Source organism: Musa acuminata, chromosome BXJ1-3, assembly GCF_036884655.1.
Source record: "Musa acuminata AAA Group cultivar baxijiao chromosome BXJ1-3, Cavendish_Baxijiao_AAA, whole genome shotgun sequence".
NCBI classification, from domain to species: domain Eukaryota; kingdom Viridiplantae; phylum Streptophyta; class Magnoliopsida; order Zingiberales; family Musaceae; genus Musa; species Musa acuminata.
In genome coordinates, this window is record NC_088329.1 from 44,090,948 (window position 1) to 44,112,760 (window position 21,813).

Below are 21,813 nucleotides of genomic sequence, written 5' to 3' on the forward strand. Positions count from 1 at the left end.
AAAGCTATAATAATACTCCGCAGCAATGACCAGATCCACAGCACAACTCACCACCCTCCTCCTCCTCGCGGCGCTCGCCGTCGCCTCCGCCAAACCCCGCTCCGCACGCCGCTCCCTCAACGAAGCCGCCGCCGCCTGCGAGTTCGTCACCGTCCCCCAGCTCTGCACGTCGCTGGCCGCCAAGTCTGGAGCCACGACGGTCCCGGCCCTGACCGTGGCTGCCGTCAACGAGGCTGCAGCCACCGCGCAAGAAGCGAAGGTCACGGTGGAGAGGATCACCGCGGCCCCCATCACCGACGAGAAGCTGAAGGCCAACCTCGATGTGTGCTGGAAGAGCTACGTGGACTCGCTCGACACCCTGCAGAAGGCGGGCAGTAACCTGCAGACGGGGGCGCCACACAACGAGTTGGTCAGCCACATCTCGGCCGCCATCACCTACGTGGGCCACTGCAACGACGCCTTCAGCCAGAACCCCGGCCTGGCGTCGCCGGTGGCGGACGTCACCAGCATCCTAAAGAAGCTCATCAGCAACAGTCTTGCCTTGGCCGTGAGCCTACAGTTCCGCCACTAAGTAGTATGCATGCGTGTGGAACGTCGAGAGAGAGAGAGAGGAAGAGGAAGGGTCAAACGTATTGGCCATGCATGGAGGACGTAATCTTTATATGTGATTGTAATAACGGTGGATAACAAAGAGCCTGAAGGAGTTCCGATGCTAATTGTTTACGATTGCTTCATCTGGTTTCGTCTGTGATCATTTCTCTAAGCTAATGTTCCAAGAATAATTGCGAAAAGCTTTAACTTGATTCTGCGATCTACTTATTTTAGATTATCCACTACGGTAACCGAAGTCTGTGCGCAAGTCGTGGATTTGATGAGCCACTGCGTGGTAATAGTCAACGCCCTGCAGCCGAGTTGAAACACGCGACAATGATTTATGGAATATTAGATGAATAAAAATAAATTGCAAAAAATTCGAGGTTGCGTCATGCTGTCGTCTGCCCACGTAAGCATGACGCCACGTTTGATGGTGACGTGTAGACTTTAAACAATCGAGTAATTATATAGTTGACTTCGATATATTATGACGTGTCATAACCTCACATCAGATCGCTTCTCCTTAAGATGTCTCACGGAAGCTTTATGACGTGTCATAACCTCACATCAGATTGCTTCTCCTTAAGATGTCATAACCTCACGTCAGATCGCTTCGTCCTTATGACGTGCATCTTCCTATCACCATATGCTTCAATTCTCGTCAATTTGAGAGGATTTCTTCTCATCGACTTCGTCTTTAATCGACGTATCATCAAAAACTGGAGATAAAGTTAGCATTGAAAGAGCACAGAATCCAGTGATATTTGTAGGAACTACAAGTGCAAGTAGCTGAATATTGTATTTAATTTGTCTTATTCATATGTATTAAAGATACATTACTTTCTCGATCGACATGACTACGTCAAATCTAATCCTAATGCGCATTGTAAAGAGGACTAAGCCGGCCTGAAGAGATGATTCCGCAGTTGACCGGCAGAAGGGGCCACATCAGATTACTACGACTTATGATACGAATTAAGCCACGGCCTCAGGCGCCGGTCATGTTTGTGAGAGCGCAAAGGTATTAGCGAGATGACTTCTTATATATAGGAACAGCAGAGGCCGTACTCAGGACACAGCCAGCTGACAGAGAAGAAGGAGGAGGAGGATAAGAATGGCAGCTAATACCTGCTGCAGGCCAATCTTGATCCCTTCTGCCGTATCTCTTGTAGTGCTGCTTCTGCTCGCTGCTACCGCACCTGCCTTCTCCTCATCGGAAGAAAGAACCCTTCTTGAGAGGCTCAACAAGCCTTCTGTGAAGACAGTTCAGGTCCGTCACCTAATCCTTTACCGCTCCTTCTTCTTCATCATCATCTTCTTCCCGAGCCTTGACCTACCTTTTGCTGGTCTCAGAGCCCGGATGGCGATCTCATAGACTGCGTTCCCTCGCATCTCCAACCGGCTTTCGATCACCCCATGCTGAAAGGATCAAAGCCTTTGGTACGTAACTGTTCTATACCACGTCTTTAGGTCACATCTTCACGTGTTGATAGTTCCGATCGAATGCTTACAGGATCCACCGGAGAGACCCAGATGCCACACCGGCGACGGTATGGCCGACGACTTCGTCCAGCTATGGACTACCTCCGGAGAGACGTGCCCGGAAGGAACGGTTCCGATCAGAAGAACCAAGGAGGAAGACATACTTCGCATAGAGATGTTCGGCAGGAAGCCATTCGCGAGAGTACCGCAAAGCACCAACGTCAGTAACCACGAGGTTGACATCAATCCAACCAAATTAATTAATAGTATATATATAACACATAATCTGTACTCGAAATCATTGATGAGCATTACTTCATGCAAGCAAGCCTATTAACTAACGAGGGGTTGACTGCACGATCTTGTGGGAAGAAAAATAGACCTCGGCATTCAAATTGATAGTATATTATTTGCAGAATGATGTGAGTGGTTTGACAACATCAACGTTAAATGATGCGAATACTTATAATAATATTACATGTTATCATCGAAATTATCTCTAGAAATCTATGCCATGCTTTATATTCATGGGGTTAATTACAGTACGCGATCGGGCATGTCGAGGGAGAACAATACTACGGTGCACAAGCATTGTTCAATGTTTGGGCTCCTCAAGTGGCCAACCGCGGTGAGTTCAGCTTATCGCAGTTATGGATCATCTCGGGAAATTTTAGCAAGGATCTGAACACTGTCGAAACAGGGTGGCAGGTAACATTACGTACTACTTGATCATGCCATGTCTACATATAGTTCCATAAACCTAAAGAAAGAATAATATTTTCTGGAATTCTCTTTGTCAAGAAAGAATAAAGGATCTGAACACTGTCGAGAATGAATATTTGCAAGGGCTGATGGTTCAGTAGGTTTTGTTAATCTCATGTGGATTGAACTTTCTCGATCTGATTTGACCAAAAACATGAAAAGGATTCATGTTTTGTTGTCGCTTGGATCTTTCTCAGGTGTATCCTGAGCTGTATGGAGATTCACTCCCGAGGTTCTTCGTTTATTGGACGGTGAGGCTTCCTTCTGAGATCTGACCTTAAACTCGTATCATCTACATTTAGTTTCTCTAATAACTTAGACGATACGTTGAGAATCCTGCAGAACGATTCATATCAAAACACAGGCTGCTACAACCTCTACTGCTCGGGGCTTCGTCCAGACCAACAACAGTGTCGCTGTAGGAGCAACTATCACCACAACATCGACGTATAATGATACTAATCTGCAGTATGTGATCAGAATCACGGTGTGGAAGGTGAGTGATCTCCTCCTGCAAACACCAATCTACCTCAGAACAATACAACGTGGCTGCTGGCTTGACATCTCATTCCCAGAACTGTGTTGAATCCTTGTGCTGTGACCCTTAGGATCAAAAGACTGGGAACTGGTGGCTGCAGCTGGGATCAACAGTTGTGGGATACTGGCCAAGCTTCTTGTTCAGTAACCTTGCAAGCAGTGGAACCATTGTGGAATTTGGTGGGGAGATCGTCAACACCCGTCCTTCCGGCAACCACACCGACACCCAGATGGGCAGCGGACACTTCGCGGAAGAAGGCTTCGGCAGAGCTGCCTTCATCCGCAGCATACGAATCGTGGATTCGAACGACACACTGATCCCGGCGAGAAACCTCACCTACTCCGCCGATAATCCGAACTGTTACGACGTACAAGGCGGCGTCGACAATTCAGGGGAGAGCTTCTTCTACTTTGGAGGTCCAGGAAGAAACGCTAGATGCCCATGAAAGACTAGAAGAGCTTCTCTCTCCAAACCACTCGTCGTCTTCATGTGTGTGGCTGCTGCTCCTTCCTTTTCCTTGAATAATGGTGAAGAAGACATGCATCTATCTTCTTCGCAACATCTAATTTCTGCTGTGGTTTGTCGTGGAAGTGTTCGTTTCGTTGAATAATGGCGAAGAAATTGTCTTCTTCGCGAGTCGAGGTTGGTTGTGAAGGTGTGGTCGCTGTCTTCGTGTCGTAATGGAAGCAAGAAGAAATGGTCAGCAAAATAATGCAGTTCTATCAAATATATGTAATGTTGGCATACTAAAAGGTCTGCATTGTTGTTTACGACTCTTTCTCGGGCCACATGACGACGGCAGAGATGAATTCCTATTACCAATTGATCCTAAAGAATAGTTTTCATTACCTCATATTATTCCATTCTGAAGTTGACCAGAAGAAGGCAATGGGACAGTAGTAAGTTCATAGATTAGGTCAAGATATCAACAAAGTACAACTTGGACACGAATGAAGCAACGACCTACGAAGAAGGAAAACAAATTTACTCATTAGTCTATTTACATTGGTGCTCAAGTTTCATCCAAATTTACATGATCAAGTCTAAGATGGATTGCATTGCAACAATAAAATGGTGTTTATCCAAAAAACAAAAAACATTCATGCTCTCTGTGATGATAACTATGATCGAGAATCATCAGCATCACTGTTGCTTGGACATGGTGTCAGGAATACAAAAAGGAAAAATCCTAATTACAACCATCGACTTGCATATTACATAGAGCAAAGATTCTGTGGGTCAGTCAAAGTGTTAACCACAGGAACAAATGAATGCTTACTTCGGAAATTTTCATCACCTATTGCAACATTAGCTAAAGTAGGTTCTGGAAAATTATCAGGAAGAAGCTGGGTTGACTGATGGATTCTAGGTTTGTAGACATCCACAATGACCATGTCTCTACCTTTTCAAACCAAGATCAACCCAAACTGGTTATAATGAACATGGTTTCATTAAAAGCATAGCACGACAAGATACAAAAGTCAAGCTACAATGACAAATCAAGGTAAAATCACCAGAAGTCAGTGGAACTACTTCTGCCGCTTGTAGATCTTGTGCAGAAAAGACTTCAAAACATCCTGAACTGCTTTGCTTGGCAGGGCTTCAATTGCAGATATAAGTCGTTCATAACTGGTCCGCTCATACTCGGAAAATACATTCTAAGTTACGAAAGAAGAAAAAAAATTTAAATAAGGTCATCTGAAATCACAGATAATCAACCATTAAATGTAAGCTCTAATTATTTAAGTTAAAAAAAGAAAAGATACAACTATGAAATAATTGATGATTTTTCCTATAAATTTAGGTAGTGTTTTATCAAAGGTCATCGACATAATGCTGACCAATTTAATTATGGTGCATGTTCCTGCATCTTAGTTCGATAATTGGATTATGCTTCACCTCATGTCATGCATGCAAATTTCTCTAAATGATAAACCCTACAGGTTTTGTAAGGTGATCTTGTTGAGTCATGTATACTAGGAATATTTGTGCAAGCCACCAGAAAAAGGTTGCCAAATAAGAGTTGGAACAACTTGTCACAACTGCAACTTGATCTTCTGTTTTATGACCAGATTTTGGTTCAATTAGGCTTGCATATGGGTGTCCAGTTTATAGAAATTTTGACCACCAATCCTAAAGACAGTCACTTTGAAGAATCCAATCCTATTAGTGTCTCTATCAGTTTGTTCGCATTCAGCTCACCGCTGCTCTTCTCTATCAAGTATATGGTATAACCACCTGTTCCGCTGCAATCGCCAAAGGGTTGCTCTTCAGATACAGCTGGCTTCACTCACCATTATGATGGCTCCAAGGCCACACAATTTAACTGTGATGCTGATTGATTGTCAGCTTCAGTGTGCTTAAATTTGACGATCCAATCATAGTCACCACCTTGATATTAAGGCAGTCATGGACCATGATTAACCTCAAAATATCTACTGTCCCCATTCTATTAAAACAATGCAAAGGCACATCCCTCAGACCAAAGACAATCTTCTATTTGGTCTTACAGGTTCTATTGAAAAGAAACAACCACATATCATATCATAAAAAAACTAGAAATGATTACACTCAGAATGTTCACTTACCAAAAAAGAACTTGGTAAGCCATTAGCTGGTGTTTTTCAAATAGTAGAAAGGTTCACTATTGACATGATACTCATAAAGGCATAGCATCAAATATGATTCCCTAAATCAACAGATGCTACGAGATTAAATGAACAATTACAGCTGCAACAATAAGTCAGCACAAAATCTAATTCTTGTATGTCAATCAACAGACTGATATTAATGCATGCTGTAGATGTGATTTTGGTGCTGAATTCGTTCCACCGAATCTAGTGTTGAAATTAAATCATATAGTTCAATATTTCCAGAGACTACATGAGGGTGAACTTGTCAAACCTGGAGATCAATATCTCTATAGATACTTTTCACTTTTGCAACACAAGTTGGATCAGATTTTCCATAGTTGTCCTGAAGATTAGCAATTTATAAACTCTGTTATAACTGATGGTACAGATATAGAAGGAATCAACTAGCCTTACCAACAAAAATTTTATTTGGCTCTCATTAGCACGTTCTAAAGCTTGAACTACAAGCCAAGAGCATTTAAAATCTTCAATGTCGGTTCCAATCTGTCAAAACTTAACAGAAATTAAGAGCACGAAATTCTAGAAATTAATTATATTAACCATTTGGAAAGAAAATTATAGGTAAACGTTTGCATATGTATAGAGATATTATGCATAAGCATTCACAAAATGATATTTCTTTTATGAATTTAAGTCACAAACTAGTCATTGCATTTACCTTCCCGATCACTTCAGGATCACCAAAGCAATCTAGGTAGTCATCCTGAAAGAGAAGTACTATTATAGATTACAGAAAGGTAATTCTCTTAGCAAGCCAAAGCAAATTGGTCAGGACCTATTTCACAAATTCCAGATTTACCTGTACTTGGAAATATGTGCCCATTTCAACAAGAATGTTCTTCACATCAACAAAATTGTCCAAATTTTCACCTGCCAATAGCAGTGCACACGCTACCTGAATATGGACAAGATATTTTTAAAGTTACCAAATAACAAACCATTTAGAGCTTTTATATTTAAAGAGTACAAAGTATGAGAAAAATAAAGAATGCACTAGAAAGAAATAAATGGAGTGATACAGGTACCACACATGCTTTCTGAAAGCTTGGTTCCCATAAGGTATGACAAAGAAAATCAGGCTTCTAAATATTACGTTTTCTTCAAAAACATTCCTGAAATCTCTGGTGTTATTGTTTGCATGGAAATCCCTAACACCCAAAACATGGTGCATGCAGACTTAACTATGAAAAACAAGAAAATATCGTATTACTTGATGCAGCTAACTCATTAACAATCTTGAACTTTTTTGACGTTTTTATCCTTGTCTTCTTCTTGGAAACATTGTCACTCAATAGTTCAAGAAAGAAAAGGGTACTGAATCTACTAAACTTGCTAGATAAATATCCCATCATCTTCCTCATATTAGGTTAATGATGTTAGCCCTCAACTCATGACATAAAAATTTGATCCAACAAATTTGATGGACATGCAACTTTATAATCCACAAAGGCATCCTTGATCTCTGTGGTCCTGATACCTCAGGCAGTAGTACATGAAGCTTAGATACTAGATGAAATAGGATTTAAAAGGTTATTGATATCTTAGGAAATAGGGTAAATTATAGCCAATATGATGTTATATATCAGTTGGAAATAGATAACGTCGGAAATGATTCCAGAAGCGATTCCAGAAGTTTATTACAAGAAAACTGAATAATTGTTCAGGCCTGTCAAGTTTATTTTAGTCCCACCCACCAACTCAAAGAAAGCCAAAGTGCAGCAGGACCACTTTTGAACACAAGGAATTTTCTACCCCCCAACAAAAACAAAAAGAAAATATAGTATGTTGTTGTAGAATATCGAGAAATATTGCTCCTCCAGTCTATATTAGTTCAATAATTAACAGATTTACAAGATGCTAAGAGGCTGAAATGCCATCTGAAGTATATAGATGTTTGACAAAGTGCAGCAAAAAGGCGAAGAAAAAAGGTTTGCCTAACAAAAAGGCTTGACAAGATTGTTGGAGTTAAACTTGCCACTACACTTAATGCAGCAAAAAGATAAAAGACGTCTCATTGTGATGGTTATGATTGCCTTATTAAAAAGCTACTAACTAGAATGGCATTTCAAACAAACTGAAGAATACTATTGTGTATATTATAAACTAAAATCCTGAAGAAAGCTGCATCTATTTTTATAGAACCTTTGAATACAATAAACTCTAAGCAAGTAGATCCAAAACACACTTCAAGAAATAACTTCTAAAGGAGGCTTAAGTAACCTATATGTTGCTTTAAATAGCAATTCACTTATACCCTGCCCCAAAGTACCAAAAATGCTAACACCATGTTGATGGTGCATATGCAATCATCTTGCACAAATTAAAGTAAATCACTGAATCTCAGAATAATGGATCAAAATATAAACTTCTCAAGGTTAGAAGCAGATTACACATGTGGAACTTCAGAAAGCAATATATGCCAAAATGCATAACTAGTTTACATGCATGGCATCAAGGTACTGGAGGGTTATTGAGAGAAAAGTATTGTTACTAGTTTTAACTATAACAAAAATGATTAAAAAAAATATAAAATTAGAGCAACAGTAGAAGTAACAGATACATTGGAACAAGAAATATGGGCAGAAGTCTGACATGATCTGAATTTTTAATATTTCATTTAACTTACTGGTAGATAGAAGGAATAATAGGCAGTTTTGTATTGCACGATACGATTGTAACTGCATCCATCCAAACAATTGCAAGATTAGCAAGAACTTAAAAACATGTTAGAGAATTCAATTAAGAACTGGAATCTAGATGAATAATAATAGTTACACTTCTAAAAAAAGACATTTTTACAGGACAATAAAGTTTCATATTAACATTTCCTGGATAATATTTACTATACAACAAATCAGCATGTAGGATATTGTACAATATTATTAACTAAACTAAGCTTTTCCACATACACTGTCATCGTGTATTTGGACAAATCCTTTTCTCCTTCATGAGTAGTAATGAGATCCAGCATCTGCCCTGAAGCTGTCTGAAACTCAACCTAACAGGACAGGGCACATATTAGTCCTAGAAGATATTGTCCGTGAGCTAAAGCAAATAATAATATTTATAACAATGGTTACCTCATTAAACAAATCAAGGAGATCTACGTAGTAAGGCTTTCCCTTAAAATGCCTTTTAAGAATCTGAGGAATGTGATTGCGAAGTAGGATTCCATCATTTACAGCAATAAGTCCAACCTATTACAAGAACCTATGGCAAGTTAATGGCTCTTCCTTGGAAAACAAGAAGGTAGTTATAATTTCACATACAAAAGACTAATGGAAGCATTTTTAAATTCATGAAAATATAATAAAGCTACAAGATCATGGTCTAAGCCACTAGAAATGAAAAAAGTGATATTAACAGGGCAATAGCACATAAACATTAGAAGAACGTTTTGCAGTTAATTTATTTGCTGAAATACTATTCGAGCATACAAGATTATTGGTCAAAGCCACTGAAGCATTTTCCAAAGCCAATATAACAAATTTGTATATTTCATAAAACAACATTTTATCGTCACAAAACAATTGAAACTTACAGCATTTTTGCACCATGATTATTCTAATATATCGTAGATCATAAATAGAATTTTCAATCTCAAAGAAAGCCCACTGGATGAACCCAATCCAAACTAGACCACTTGATGAACCTAGTCCTTGACAGACCCCTTTCTCCACATGCAAAGCCAAATTTGTCTTGACACGTTAACCTGACCAACCCAAAGATATTGATTGGATTAGTGATTTTGGTTTCTCATATAGGTCATACTCCATCTCCACCTGATGTGAGCAGACTACTTATTTACAACTCTAACAATAAAATATCTTTGTGCTGGCACCACCTGAGTAATGTTTATTTCATCTGACCTGCCAAAAAAATGTTGATTCAGCTAGTGATAGTACCAACTAATAAATAAGAAAATAAAATACAGTGTAAGGGCATCTAGATGGCTGGTTGATATCTAAAAACAATTACAAATTTAAATCCACAAGTGACACCACTCATTGATCAAGGATGATAAGATAATGCACTCATGCTGAATTCATATCAAATGTCCAAGAATTTTGCTAGAAGTATTAGTTCCTTAACTACTTTAGTTTTGGTATGTTGAGAAGCAGAAATAAAAAATATAATGACCCTATTTCAAAACTCACTAGATAATTCAACAATATATATGTGAAAGATGGTTAATGTAGTTGCACAGCTCTTTTATTCCTAAAATTTCAAATGATCAGTGTGAAACAGATCATAAATAAGTTTCTTTGGCACTTAAAAATCAACAATAAAAAGGTCAAAGCCAGTAATCATATTTGAACATGGTGGTTATTAGGAAGTTTTGCAGTCGATTACCTCGCATGAGTAGCTGGCCCAGTGCCTTGCACATGAGGCTTCAAAGCATATTGTCATGAACATTTAAGTTCATTTGTATAAATAAAGATTCTAAAATCAAACTTATCATTATCGGTAGATCAATTGCAACTAAATGTATACTTTCAGCAAGTTAAATAAGAAAGCATCTATCAAAATTGGTTCAAGAAAGAAGGGTTTTTCTGAATGAATAGTATATACTTATATTTTCTTTTCAAAGAAGAGGCCAAAAAGATGGGGAGAGAGAGAGAGAGAGAGAGAGATGTGTTATAAGCCATGAATAACTGATTTTGGGAGTGAGTCAACCAGCAAGCAACAGATCCATGAGTGAATCAGCTAAATTTTATAAGTCCATTAACTTATATTTCAGGAACAGTAAATACCAGGTTAGTCACCTCAAATACCTTAAGAAAAAGTCACTTCACTGTGAAATGTAGAAAAGGAATTAGCAAAAATAAAAAATATAAAGAGAGAGATGATTGAGTAATAGCACAAAAGAAAAGTCACATTCAGAGTGGACATATCTGAGTTCAGCTCAGATGGAGCAAATTTTGTTAGCCAACCAATTTATGGATGAACACGTGAGATATCATTTAAATAAAATTCTATGTTTAACCAAAATAACTAACCTTAGGAACTCTAAACCAACATAGCTGACCACGTCTAGTGTGTGAGTTATCCATGATATCATCAAGGACTAGAAAATATGCTTGAAGCTGCAAATTTAGTAAAGAATATTTAGATTTCAGAAATTAAAACAAGTAAAAAATATTTCTTCAACATTTAAATAATGTAGAACATGAAGAACAAAAGAACTCTACCCATTCAATACACCAACCAAGGGCACATCCAAGAAAGACTTCTTCATTACTGAGTTGGGTTCCTTCTTTAAGCAACTTGTAGCTATCAATGACAGAGATTCCACGGTTCAGCTTGCCTACAAAACGATAGTTGCCAAATGAAGTGCTGTTGGAGGATATATTTGCACATTTACTTTCCATATGAAAGCATTTGCTCACCTCCAGGTACATTGTAGTCCAGCATCTGTAACAAGAAAAAAACAAAGGAATAATTATCATTCAGATATCAGATAAGATAGTTTGGACAGAGAGGTGATAAGCTAAAACTGTTCTAAATAAGAACCAACAGGATAATAACTTAGAAACATGCTAGTACTTACAGCAAATATTCCAGTCAATACAGAAACCAAGTAACAAAGCAAAAGATATGATAATAAGCTCTGACCATTTGTTCATTGAAAAACTGAGATCAATCAGAAAAAATAATTTATGATAGTACTAACATATAATTAAACATATCCCACGCTGATAAGATTTTGACCAAAAAGAACAAAGGCACGTACCTCAAAATCAATCCATATTTTCAGGGGGAAAGAAACAGAGAAGTATAACAAATGTATGCAACAAGATTTAAACAAGAATGACCATCCTTTTCAGAGCTTAGTTTGAAAAGGCTGAAACTGACCCATATGGATTAGTTCCAATTTCAGAAAAGTCCAAAGGCCCAAATAGTAGCAAGGTTGACACACAATAATGGCTTAGTTTTGGCTGGATTGGTTTGAAATCCTGGAGGATCAGTTTTCAGGTTGGATTCAGCTGCTTCAGTCGTGGCAAATAGGTCTTGAATAATCTGATTAAAAATCACACAGAAGGGTAAGGTCACAAATGTATTTATCCGTTCTGGCCTGTAACTTTCCAAGTCTTCATTGTTCATAATTCATACACACTTCTTAGTTCATAGAATACCAATAATGTCAGAAACTTGCATCTAACATCATTTTTAACACTTCAGATACCTCCCTTTAATTTTTTGCTTATCTCACACGGTTTCTTTATCCACAAATTACAAATTTAGAACCATAAAACTTATCTTAAAACTCTTAATCACCACAATCATCCAAATGATTCACTCCATCGACCAAAACCAATTTTGAAAATCTTCTTATTAATATCTCATAATTGACAATATAAGTTACAAATGTGGAAATCTTGAAGAAGAAATGGCCCCCGATCACACAAATCCAACTTAATCAACAGAAGGAATCCTCCAATGATCCTTGCACCCTCCGAATACTTGCTTTCTCAACAGGGACCTCTGAGCTGGATTCCTAAACCAAAATTGTATTCAAGACAAACCATTTAATGCAATGCTTCTAATAGTTGCTAGAAACTTGGTCCAAGTGCATTGCAACAAAAGTTCAACCATATCAGGCACCTGCACCTAGCCCAAATAGCAGAGTAAGGTTATTATACATAGCAAATAAGGCAAAAGCGAGATATTTCGGAGGTCCTAAACCATTGAAGATCCCATTCAAGATGTCAAGAGGCTAGGCATTGGGGTAAGATCTCCACAAACAAAATCCCAAATCTGACCGAACTCGTCTATATATGAAACGTTATGATTAGAAGTACCCTGTCGATCCATTGACGAGCCTCGTCGGTGTAGTCGAAGGCGGCATCTTCGAAAAGCTCCGACTTGAGGCGACCGTAGACCTGGCGGAAGGTCGCCTTCAGATCACCTTCATCTCCGACCACCATCGCCCCGCGCGTCCCTGCCGCCGCCATTAATCGCCACCACTACGGGATCGCACAACCGAAGCAGAGGGTTGGGAGAAAGCAAGCCATCGAGTACCTAACATTCATGCACAATCGGAGGGGGGACGCATCAACGAAGTACCAAAATTACCCTACTAGATCCCTTTTATTACCTCATTGGTGCGCGAACCCGGTTTGGCTGGGAGCGGTTCGCGCGGCTACACGCGGGTCCCTTGGTGAACCGGGTTCACCTGGGTACGAAGGGGACAAAGGATGCCTGCGGTGGGGAATGGCACAGCGTAATACAAAGGTGGGCTGATGGCATGACGGTGATTTAAAGATGGCAGCTCCATGCAGCAACCCACAGCATGATCCCTTCTATTGCCTCATTCATGAGCGAACCCGGTTTGGCTGGGAGCGGTTCGCGCAGCTACACCCGGGTCCCTTGATGAACCGGGTTCACCTGGGTATGAAGGGGACAAGGGATGCCTGCGGAGGGAATGGCACAGCCGTAATACAAAGGTGGGCTGATGGCGTGACGGCGATTTAACGAGAGCAGCTCCATGCAGCAACCCACGACACGAGTTGCGTCGGGACTCCAAAGACGGGAAGAGCTGTGCGGACGTGAGCAACCCGCGTGCTCGCACATTTCCATATCAGGAACGGGTATCCGCCCAAACTTAAGTCCGGACTTAGGTTACGATTTCGGGCGTGGCGCACATCGGGAGCCGCTCTTCTCGTTCCTTCTAGTCTCGCCCTAGGTTGCGACGTGAGGAGTACACGTGGTCATTACTTGGCTCTCTACTTAACCAATTAGAAATTGCAAACATAGAATGAACGAAAGTCACAAAGAATGTTACGAATCTTGTAAAAATAATTTTAATTTTTTTAGTAACTTCATGAATTATTTACTCACCAAAATTATTTGATTTTCCAAAAGATAATAAATCAAATCTCGACGAGTTTGAATCAAACTAGTGAAGCTTAACATATATATATATATATATATATATATCATATCATATCAAACATCAATTCAATTTCATATAATTTACTTTTTAAATCTTTAGATGAGACTATTCTCTTAATCTATGTCGCTTTATCTTTTACATATGAATATTTCTAATATAAAAGATGATTTGAAATCTTTTCTTTCAATATAAGAAATTATTTGTGAGTTCTTTCTTTGTTCTATACTATTTTGACAAAAAAATTACTCAACATATATGTTTTTTTATAGTTCTAATTCATCTAAAGATAGTGGAAATGGAAAATTATTTATCAATGAAGCTACACTCGGACACTTTTAATTATGAGTTTGTATTAACTAGTCCAATAATAAGTGTTTAATTCTAGAAGCAATATTACATATCCAACTTTATATATATATATATATATATATATATATGAAATGGGAGGCATTTGGGAAGATTACATCGTTGACAAGAGAGTTTTAGGAATTCTAATTCATTTTAAGATGGTGAAGATGGATTGCTAATTGGCAGAGTAGGCTTGGACAATTTGATTTCATGTGGCATAGAGCATACCTATGGAGGCATGGCCTTGGAGTGCTGTCATGGCTTCCTTGGTAAGGTGGATGGAGGCAATGGTGATCAAGAATCTCAGAGACTTTGATTTAGCTCCAAGGTTTGATGGAGGAACTCAGGGTAATCATCTCCCTCCTCTGTTCTGGTTGGTTTATCCGCAAAGCATACAAGCTCTGAGTTGCCATGGTATTAGAATTGCTACATAATGGATTGCAGAGATGCTCTCGAGTGTGTGTCGTCGATGTCAGCTTGATGTTTGGTTTACGGCACAGCTTAAATGAGAGATGAAGTTTGGTTGCCAGACCATGTCGGCATGAGAAAATGGATGAACACATCATTCCTTTTTTAGCATCAATCTGCGAATTCATAGCTTTGCCCCTAGAAGACTTGAACTGCCGGTGATATTTGAAGCTTGCACAAAGATACCTCGTTTCGCCATTGGAGCATGCATCAGGAATGGTGAAAGCAGGCAGAGAAAAGAACGTTGTTATGGTGAAACAGGAACAGTGTGTGATGGTAGCTGAAAGAGGACCAGTTGGACAAGAAGGCACAAAGGCTGTGGAGCGTGGAGAATCGCTTTCCATGGGACAGGGAGACAATGTTGCAGACAAGATGGATGGATGAGGAAGAAAAAAAAGGCAAAAGGTGAGTTGCTGAGCTTTACTTTGACTAATCATTCTTGGATCATGATCTCTTCTTGAAAGGGAAGCTTTGCTGTTGGATTCCCTGGGCCACCATTCTTTGGGATGCAAAGCAAACAGTCTGCTTTGAGAGCACCGAGAAGGAGAACGAAGACTCTCAACTTCATGATCACGGGATACAGATCAGAATAAAGTTAGTGTCGGCATTGCAGAGATTGACAGTAAAAGTAGATCGATCGACACAGCTCTAAATCTCGGAGGTACTGTGTGCAGCTGCTCCATGAACTTCTCAGTTATGTCATGCTTATTTTATATCCTATCACTGACCTAACCTACTTCACCGGTGTTAACACAGCCTGCCGACAACGGAAATTGTCAACTGGTTGAACGTCGTAGAGTTTGACTGTGAAACGCCTTGTTGTTCCTTCGAGGAAGATGATGCAGTTTATGCTCAACCCTTCCGCGTTAGCTTTGTTGGACATCATCTTCATCTTGCTGTAGAGTTTGACTGTGGATGAAGAGGAGATCTCTCTCTCTCCCGCTAGCTGTTTTCCCTGAATGCAAGTTACCTATGATCTCAAGGTCTTTGTTCGGAAGCCCCACATGAGTCAGTACGCAGAATGTACACGATTCAACGTCAGATCACGTTGGTGTCACAGATGCCTTCCAAGGTAGAAGAAAACACCTCGATCTGATGGTGATCGGAATGTCTCCACCCCCTCATCGAGTTCGTTTTCCATGCTGAGTGGAGCTAAGAAAAAGATGGAGTGAGTAGAGTAAACAAAGTGGCAGCTGTTGGTGGGAAATATCCCCATTGATCTCCCCCTCGCATCTTCTTCTCAGTCATTGCTGATTTCTGAGCTCGATGAGAGTTAACAGTGGGAAACAACTGGCAAGCAAGATCTTACTGATCCTTTCAATCTGTCAAGGGATCATTCGTGCTCTTTGCTTTGACTCGCACCATTAATCCACCATGTTAATACCTCCCAGTGATGGAAGATAAGATTTTGGGAGGCAAAGTGGCATCTTTAGTCGGCAAACGAAGGTCAACAATCAATCCATCAGCATAACATGTCCATCTTTTCAGTAATAATACAGACTACCTAAGCACAATTTATAAAGTCTAATCCTCTTGTGATACAATGATTATGTTGATGACTTGACTAAACAAGCCACACAAGGCTTTCATCCAACTGTTCTGTCGATTGAAGGGTGAAGGTGGCTACTCGATTAAGCTTTGACTGTTGGACACTTGAGCTGCATGATCAACACATCTCCAGGATGCTGAGAGAATAAAAATGCTGGTCATGATCAACAGGCACACCTTTGTGTGGTTTGGTAAAGGAAAAGAACAGTGCTGTGGGTTTATTGTAAGTCTTCACTGGAGAGAGGAACACATGCATTAACTCTGGTCAGTAGCCAACAGGGTTAGTAGATTCATGATGGAGTTTAATTGTAGGACAGGTAGGCCTTACGCCATCTCATAATAGAACACAATTCCTAAACAGGATAGGCAAGATTGCCTCTGTTTTTTGTGACTTCAAGGAGGAGTCAGTATGATGTTTCCTTTCCAAAGGAGGCAGGTATGTAGGTAGAAGTCCACATCTAAGAACTCTTCCTAGCTGAACCTGAGGAACCTACCACCTAATCTTAACAAGAAGAGCAACATTGCTAATAGCTCTGAGATAAATCATCTGGCATGAGGAAAAAAAGATGGAGATGGAGCTATCCATATCGGTGCTTTTAACTTTTTCTTTGTTGAGGAAATGATTGGTTTTTATTTGATGAAAATGAGAAGTAAGACAGAGCAGAGTAGAAATTGCTGGCTGTCACAGTTGAGATGGTCACACTTTTCATGGAATCATCAGGTGGGAATGCAACATAATTCAACAGATTTCCAGTCATCCTCATAAGCCAATCGAGAGGGACTTCGATGGACCACAGATTAGAGTGAGTTCTAAGCTTTCCATCTCTGTTTGCTTCTTCACACCTTTTCAAGCTCAGCGATTCTTATCAGATCATGTCACTTCATTCTGATCCCTGTTACAGTCCACAGAGAACTAAATCTCAATTGATTATTTAGGCCTTTCTCAACATATATTGTGTAAGATAAAAGAACATATAATTTTAGTGCCACTAGAACTGATGCTTGGAGCATAGTCATTCCTGTGGTCAGCTAGTCATGTAGAACTGGTAACCATCTTAGAGTGATAGCAAGCTGTTAGTTTGAGACCGCGTTATCTGTTCATATCCACAGGGAAATCTCAAGGAAAGTGAACCATTCATTTCAGGGAGGTGAAGTAGAAATATGGAAACTGATACTGTCTTCCGTTGTGTTCATGACTGGAACAAAGGAATTGATTCTTCATGATGAACTTTTGGCGTAAGGTGAAGTATGTACTATACTTTCAACTGAGACTGGAGATTCCTCTGTTCTTACTGTTCTTGGAGAAAAGAGAGAACACGTTAAGAAACCTTCATAGTCATGGCAGCTAGTGAAAGTGTCATTTCCCAACTAACCAAAAAGCTTTCACCTTTCCTTCCATCACTCCTAACTCACGTCCCTCGAATCAGTCTCTTTTGGAAATATTTTATGCATTGTAAGTCATCTTAAATCCCAATATATTGCAGTGCAAGAGGAACAGAGACTTGCTTAGGCCTTCCTGTGCTTCCTTCTTCATCCTCTCTGCTTTATCCATCTGCGAATCTTAAGCATATGTATCTATAACAAGTTCAGCGGCAGGAGGAATGGGACGGCATTCTTGCTGTCTCAGGCAGAAGCTAAGGAAAGGGTTGTGGTCTCCTGAAGAAGATGAGAAGCTCTACAATCACATCAGTGCGTTTGGAGTTGGATGTTGGAGCTCTGTGCCAAAACTAGCAGGTATTTGTTCGACTCTGCCTTGTTGCCAGACTCTTTCTTCACCATCCTCGTCTTTGCTCTCACAGGACTGCAGCGCTGTGGGAAGAGCTGTAGACTCAGGTGGATCAATTACCTGAGGCCAGACCTTAAAAGAGGCAGCTTCTCTCCGCAAGAAGAGGACGTGATCATAGGTCTACATGGAATTCTGGGCAACAGGTAGCAGCTAATCATGAAGAGTTTCAGTGAGCAACTCATAGCATCAACCTTTCTCGTGTTCTGTGGCTGCAGGTGGTCCAAAATTGCATCACAGTTACCGGGAAGAACAGACAACGAGATCAAGAACTTCTGGAACTCATGCCTCAAGAAGAAACTGCGACTGAGGGGAATCGACCCAACCACCCATAGGCCACTGAACGAGGTGAAAACACAAGAAGAGACGATCAGAATGTATTACTCGAATTCTGGTGCTAACTTTGAGCAGTTGCCGGAGCATCCCTTCCCGCTGATCGAAATCCAGACATGTTTGGATTCAATAGAGAGCAACGCGAACTTCTACTACCAATTCCACCAGCCTTTTGAGCCGCTAAGCCAGAATGAATGCTTAGTCAAGCCAGAGTTATGTGATTATGGCGGTGTCATGGATGTTCCAGAGAACTTTGGCTACGGGGAGAGCTCCAGCAACAGCGGCAACTGGAACTGCAACGTAGTACCTGAGATAAAGCATGTGTTTGGAAGTGAAGCATTCAATTGGGTATCTGTGAGCAAGGCGGAAACACTAGTGGAGCCTCATGAACACAAGCATAGTTCTTGGCGAGAGTGTCAACATGTAATGAGCTCAGAAGATTTCAGCACAGAACCAGTGGGTTCACTGCCTCGTGATCTCTCAGATATCTGCTTCAATGTCCCTCGAGAAGCATCGGCAGGCGAATTCAATGTGGAATTCATCTAGAGTTTCTTCAATGCACGTTACCTCTCTCTGTTCATTACATTTGAATTCACCATAGCTTGTCCTTCTGGTCTGTTTTTGGTCACAATTTTCTCCTCCTTTTTGGTATTTCGTTGTTAATAAGGCTAATATAATAAAGAAAGTTCTTCTTCTTCTTCTTCTTCCTCTCATTCCTTCACTCCATTAATGCTCATTACCTTCCACTAGAATCTCGTAGAGCTGGCAGTTGTATCCTAGTATTGTCACAGTCTCAATATATCCATCTCTCTCATCATCATTATGAGCAAATGTCTCTGGTCTCATGGATCCCATGTGCTTTGCGGCAAACAGAGAGAGTACCTCCAAAAGCACAAGTTGCTTCTCTGTCTGCAGCAACTGTTGATACATATTTCAAATCTATATTGATGTCTGTATCAAATTCCATCTGACGAGCTATCATGGCAAGAAGTTCGATGCCAGCAAAAGAGATTCTGAGCTATCAGCGGAGTAGGGGGGCTCTATGAAATATATGCTCCTTGAATGATCTGGCCCATTCCATGCATGAACTGTAGGATCACAATAGAAATCTCTGCTCTTTTCCTTCTCCAATGCATCTTTTTACAGTCTAATCAAACAAAGCTGTAGATCTAATAATAGTGATCAGTTGATCTTTTACGTGCACAGTTGTTTAACACAAAGAATGAAACTATTCATGGGTGGATGACAAGGCCAGAACTTGATATGTCTCAACTCTGTCTCCGGAGGAAGATGAAGCAACTCTCCATGGATTGTCCTTCTTCGTATTGTCTGAACTATTGACATGCCATACTTTTCCTTCAACAGCAGTGCTTGTTGATAGGCACCGAGAAGGGTCATGGCATGTACTTGCTTTCTCCTGCTACTGTACAGGATCGATATGCCCTACAAAGCTGTTGCTATGTCATTCTTTATTGTGCTTTGTTCTCCAGTGAGAATGATCCAAAGGGTTCATTGCAGAGCTAAAAGCAATCCTGCAAAGGTCTTTGCTAGATAGGAATCAGCAGTATGAACTGTTCTCTGCTATCCTTCTAAACTGCTCCTCGGAGGTGCAGAGGCCATGAATTATAATATGATCTGAAGCCATCACTTCCCACTACGACAGCTCTAAATTGTAGTGGCTGTTGATGGCGTCGTCATCTTCATGAATGCTGCTAAGTGCATTCTTATCATCAAGGAGCAGGACACGGAAATGACAGGAACGCAGACATCCTGGTCTGCTTTTGGTCTCACTCATCAACGCGAAACAGTCGAAATAATTAATCTATGTTCACGTCCAGTGCTTGTTCTTGAATTCCTTGAAGCAGGCATTCATGCATATCGATCTGTTTTATAATGGATGAGAGCTGCTGATGGTTCTTACATCATGGAATAGTTGGCGTTTATGCAGATACAGCAATGATGGGGATAACTCATCAATCACTGTGGTTGAGCAGTTGGAGTCGGCCTCAGTGGCCTACATCGCGTCGTACTCGTCGTCTCGGCGTTTGTGAAGATAGCCACCGCCTGAGGTGGACGCAGGCGGACGGCAGAGGGAGGAGCAGTAGCCGCCGGGCGAGGAGGAGGTGCAGGGAGCCACTGCCGGCGTTGGCGATCAGGCTCCACCTGCCATGAGATCATCGAAAATCCTGCCAATTGAGAGCAAAATGCGATCTTTATGGCAGAAAACTCCACAAAATCGAATTTTTAGAAGAAAATCCGTCAGAAATCACGCAATTTATTAACCTTATAGAAAAAAAAAGAGGAAAAATCGAGGGCAGTAAACGAGAAAATTAAATTTTAGTAAACTAATTTTTAAATACTTAAAAATCTTGAAAATTCAAAATAGGATGATTTGATAATTCAAAAATTATAATAGAATTTATTAGTGCGACAAGGTAATTTTTGTTTGTGTTACATATTTTCTAGTGCAAATTTTCAAGATTTTTTCTTTGGTTTTTTTCGAGGTGTCGCTTCTCATATTTGTCAATCCAATCTATTATCACTATACAAAGCAGATACATTACACCCTTTAGACTGGTCTATTATCACGATGCTATGTGTTATGGATCGATCTAATCCTCATGTATATAGTATTAGATTTTTGATATCACTACCTGTGAATACATTTACAATATTTTTGATATTTTCATAAAAATAATATGTGTACTTAACAACATTATAACTGATATATATGTATATATATATATATATATATATATATATATATATATATATATATATATATATATATATATATATATATATATATATATATTGAAAATCCAATAGAAACTTAATTCTTATAAAAATAGAGATCATTATTATTTTAAAAAATAAATAACTAAACAAAAAGATTTTTATATCAATTATATATTTTATCATTCTCGAAACTTACGAGAGTAAATAATGCTGATGACATAACAAGAATATAAGTTTTTGTTGCTTTGTCGAAAGAAAGATCACTGTTGTTGGTGAAGGTTTATTAGATGGACAACGAACCGATGAGCACCAAGTGGTTTTCATTGTGAGTCGTTGAATAGTGATGCCCACTTGACACTATACAGTTGATGATAGGCGGATTCCCCAAAAGCCTTGGGATTTGAGTTCGAAAATTTTTCACTAAGCATATGTGATTGTATAAAAAGATTATTTTTATCTTTATAATTTAAAAAAATTATAGTAATTTATCCCTAATTATGCCTTCGCTCGTGTTTGGTCGCTCGATCCATCGACTCTCGCGTAAAGGCACAAGTGATTAGAAAAGGGGAAGAAGATGATTAGTGTTACCTACTAGTTAATGCATGGAGATATAAACAGTCAAGACAAGGAAGGGGATGATCGACATGACCAAGTACGATGGAGAGCG

The 21,813-nt window shown here is 39.8% G+C and overlaps 3 protein-coding genes and 1 non-coding gene across 5 annotated transcripts; 3 read left to right on the top strand and 1 right to left on the bottom strand.

Moving 5' to 3' along the window:
• The first annotated feature begins 25 nt into the window (after window positions 1-25).
• Window positions 26-571, top strand: LOC135639051 (uncharacterized). The gene has a single exon (XM_065152777.1). The coding sequence runs from the start codon at window positions 26-28 to the stop codon at window positions 569-571; it is 546 nt and encodes a 181-aa protein (XP_065008849.1).
• Window positions 572-1,684: 1,113 nt separating this feature from the next.
• Window positions 1,685-3,961, top strand: LOC103980117 (protein neprosin). Its single transcript, XR_010496553.1, has 7 exons — window positions 1,685-1,864; window positions 1,948-2,034; window positions 2,108-2,311; window positions 2,620-2,784; window positions 3,036-3,089; window positions 3,181-3,334; window positions 3,447-3,961. It is a non-coding gene; the product is annotated as a protein neprosin (transcript).
• Window positions 3,962-4,804: 843 nt separating this feature from the next.
• On the bottom strand, window positions 4,805-13,081 carry LOC135633586 (farnesyl pyrophosphate synthase 1-like). Of its 2 annotated transcripts, XM_065143218.1 has the most exons (12): window positions 12,834-13,081; window positions 11,421-11,445; window positions 11,223-11,338; window positions 11,031-11,117; window positions 9,111-9,227; window positions 8,940-9,028; window positions 8,657-8,708; window positions 6,830-6,925; window positions 6,689-6,733; window positions 6,424-6,513; window positions 6,281-6,352; window positions 4,805-5,034 (listed from the first exon to the last, which is right to left on the bottom strand). In XM_065143218.1, exons 1-12 carry the CDS (start codon window positions 12,984-12,986, stop codon window positions 4,906-4,908), a joined length of 1,071 nt encoding a protein of 356 aa, XP_064999290.1. In that variant the 5' UTR covers window positions 12,987-13,081; the 3' UTR covers window positions 4,805-4,905. The 2 variants fall into 2 exon arrangements, with proteins under 2 accessions (XP_064999290.1, XP_064999299.1); XM_065143227.1 differs by lacking the exons at window positions 6,281-6,352; window positions 6,424-6,513.
• Window positions 13,082-17,779: 4,698 nt separating this feature from the next.
• Window positions 17,780-19,104, top strand: LOC135638200 (myb-related protein Hv33-like). The gene is made up of 3 exons (XM_065151218.1): window positions 17,780-18,025; window positions 18,091-18,220; window positions 18,293-19,104. The coding sequence occupies exons 1-3, from the start codon at window positions 17,893-17,895 to the stop codon at window positions 18,951-18,953; spliced, it is 924 nt and encodes a 307-aa protein (XP_065007290.1). The 5' UTR covers window positions 17,780-17,892; the 3' UTR covers window positions 18,954-19,104.
• The last annotated feature ends 2,709 nt before the right edge of the window (window positions 19,105-21,813 follow it).